Below are 2339 nucleotides of genomic sequence, written 5' to 3' on the forward strand. Positions count from 1 at the left end.
AGAGGAAATATGTTTGGAACACAAAGGTAGAAATGCTTATGCTCGAATTCTTGTTGAAATGGCAGCTGATAAGGAATGGAAGAGGAAAATTGAGGTCTCTACTTGGGACTTTGTTTCTAATTCTGCTGTAATTCAGAGTTTTCAAGTGGAATATGCTTGGATTCCTTCGAGATGTAATCACTGTCAGATATTTGGGCATTTGGATAAAGTTTGTCCTGCAGCATTAAATGAAGAGAAAGTGGTAAAGAAAGGGGATGATGAGAAAGTTAAGAATAATAAAGGGAAGGAAGTTGTTAATGATGATGGATTTGTGGAGGTTAGTTATAAAAAGGTGGCAGGTAACAATAATGGTGAGGGCGCTAGCAAATCAAAGGAGGGTTATTCTCAATTGAACAATCAGAGATATAATGGGAGGAATGGGAATTTTAACAGGGGTAAAAATATTAGAGGCAATAATGGGTATAGAGGTGATAATGGAAGAGGGCAGAATGGGAATTGGAATAATAAAGGGGTTGGCCATTGGAACTTAGAAAAGAATAGAAGATATGAGAAGTTTGTGAATGGTCAGAATGTGGCTGGTAATCAGGAGATAAAGGAGAACAAGAAGCAAGGGTATGCTATAAAGAATGACAATAATAAAGAGGAAGGTAATAAGAGTAGTGATAGTAAGATTAATTCTAATGAAGATTGCAGTAATAAAAACAGCTTTGAAATTCCGGGAATGATTGATGAGGAAGTAATGGATAGAATGGAAGAAGATACTAAGGGGGATAAATATGGTGTTTTTCAGGATAGAGATGATGTTGTTTCAAATGTTGATAGTGCTGGAAAAATGAAGAATAAGCAGGATCTTCCAAAGTTTTTTGGGAAGGGTAATAAAGGAAATGATAATAATAAAATGAAGGAAAACATGAAGAATCAGGAGGAGTAGTAACAACAAAGTAGGGAATTCTCAGGCATTAGAGGAGGATGATGCCAAAAAATCTTCTTGTTTTCAATGATGTCCATAGGGTGCTGGAATGTCAGAGGTTTGAATAAGGCTATTAAGCAGAAGGAGGTTATTGATGTTATCAGGAGTTATAACCTTGGTATTTGTGTTGTGGTGGAATCGCATGTTAGGGTTTTAAACCTTAAAAGTGTTTGTGCTAAGACCTTTGGTCAATGGGATTGGGTGTCTAATAACAATTGTAGTGAGGCTGGAACTAGGATAATTGTTGGTTGGAATCCCCGAATTTTTGATGTGATGGTGATTTCTCAATCTAGACAAGTAATACACTGTTATGTTAGATTCTGTGAGTCTAATTATAGCATGTATTTGTCCTTTATATATGCTGCTTTGAATTATCTTGATAGAAGATCTTTATGGGATAATTTGAAGAAACATAATCTGGTGGTTAAAAAGGAAGCTTGGGGAATATTAGGTGATTTTAATGTTGCTTTAAAGCCTTCAGAATATTCAGAAGGATGTTCTAAAACTCCTAAAGGAGTAGAGGATTTTATTGAGTGCATTAACTATATAGAAGTTGAGGATCTTAATTCGTCTGGGTTTCAATTTACTTGGAATAAAGCTCCTGCTGGGAATATGGGCCTTTTGAAGAAATTAGATAAAGCGATGACCAATGTGAAATTTGTTTCGAATCATCCTTTAGCCCATGCTGTTATTAAACCATATAGAATATTGGATCATTGTCCTGCTATTTTAAATATCCCTATGGGTAAAATGAGATGGAGACCGTCTTTCAGATTTGCTAATTTCATTACTGAGAAGGATGAATTCTTACCTTTGGTCAAGGAAGTTTGGGATGTGAAGATTGATGGTTTTTTTATGTTCAAGGTTTGCCAAAAGTTGAAGATCCTTAAAAAGCATTGTAGGGAGATTTGTAATAAATATAGGGGTTCTGGGAAGAGAATTCAAAAGCTAAGAAAAGAGCTGGAAAGTAAACAATCTGAAATTGATCTTAATCCTTTTGATTGTAAGGTTAGGGAGGAGCATGCTAATATTCTTTTTAAGAGCAGCTTCTTTTCCAGAGGTCTAAAATCAAATGGATTCGGGAAGGGGATAATAATAATACTAAATCTTTTCATAGTATTGTGAAGAGTAGGGGCAATAGAAATCGAATTATGATGATTCTGGATTAAGACGAAAGATGGGTTAGTGGGATTGCTATGAAGGATAAGTTTGTTTCTTATTTCAATAATTTCTTGGGCTGCAAGGATGTTGCTGTTGTGCCGGATTTAAATGATGAGTTTTTTCAAAATAAGTTGGACAGAAGTGTGGCTGCTAATATGATTAGAGTGGTGACTGATGAAGAAATTAAAGCTGCGATGTTTGAAATTGA

At 35.3% G+C, this 2339-nt stretch overlaps 1 protein-coding gene across 1 annotated transcript; it reads left to right on the forward strand.

Annotated features, from left to right (window-relative positions):
• Positions 1 to 1000: 1000 nt before the first annotated feature.
• On the forward strand, positions 1001 to 2095 carry LOC145089381 (uncharacterized). The gene has a single exon (XM_079027825.1). The coding sequence runs from the start codon at positions 1001 to 1003 to the stop codon at positions 2093 to 2095; it is 1095 nt and encodes a 364-aa protein (XP_078883951.1).
• Positions 2096 to 2339: the final 244 nt, after the last annotated feature.

This window comes from Lactuca serriola, chromosome 2 (assembly GCF_051521515.1).
Source record: "Lactuca serriola cultivar US96UC23 chromosome 2, Lser_US96UC23_V15, whole genome shotgun sequence".
Classification (NCBI taxonomy): Eukaryota; Viridiplantae; Streptophyta; class Magnoliopsida; order Asterales; family Asteraceae; genus Lactuca; species Lactuca serriola.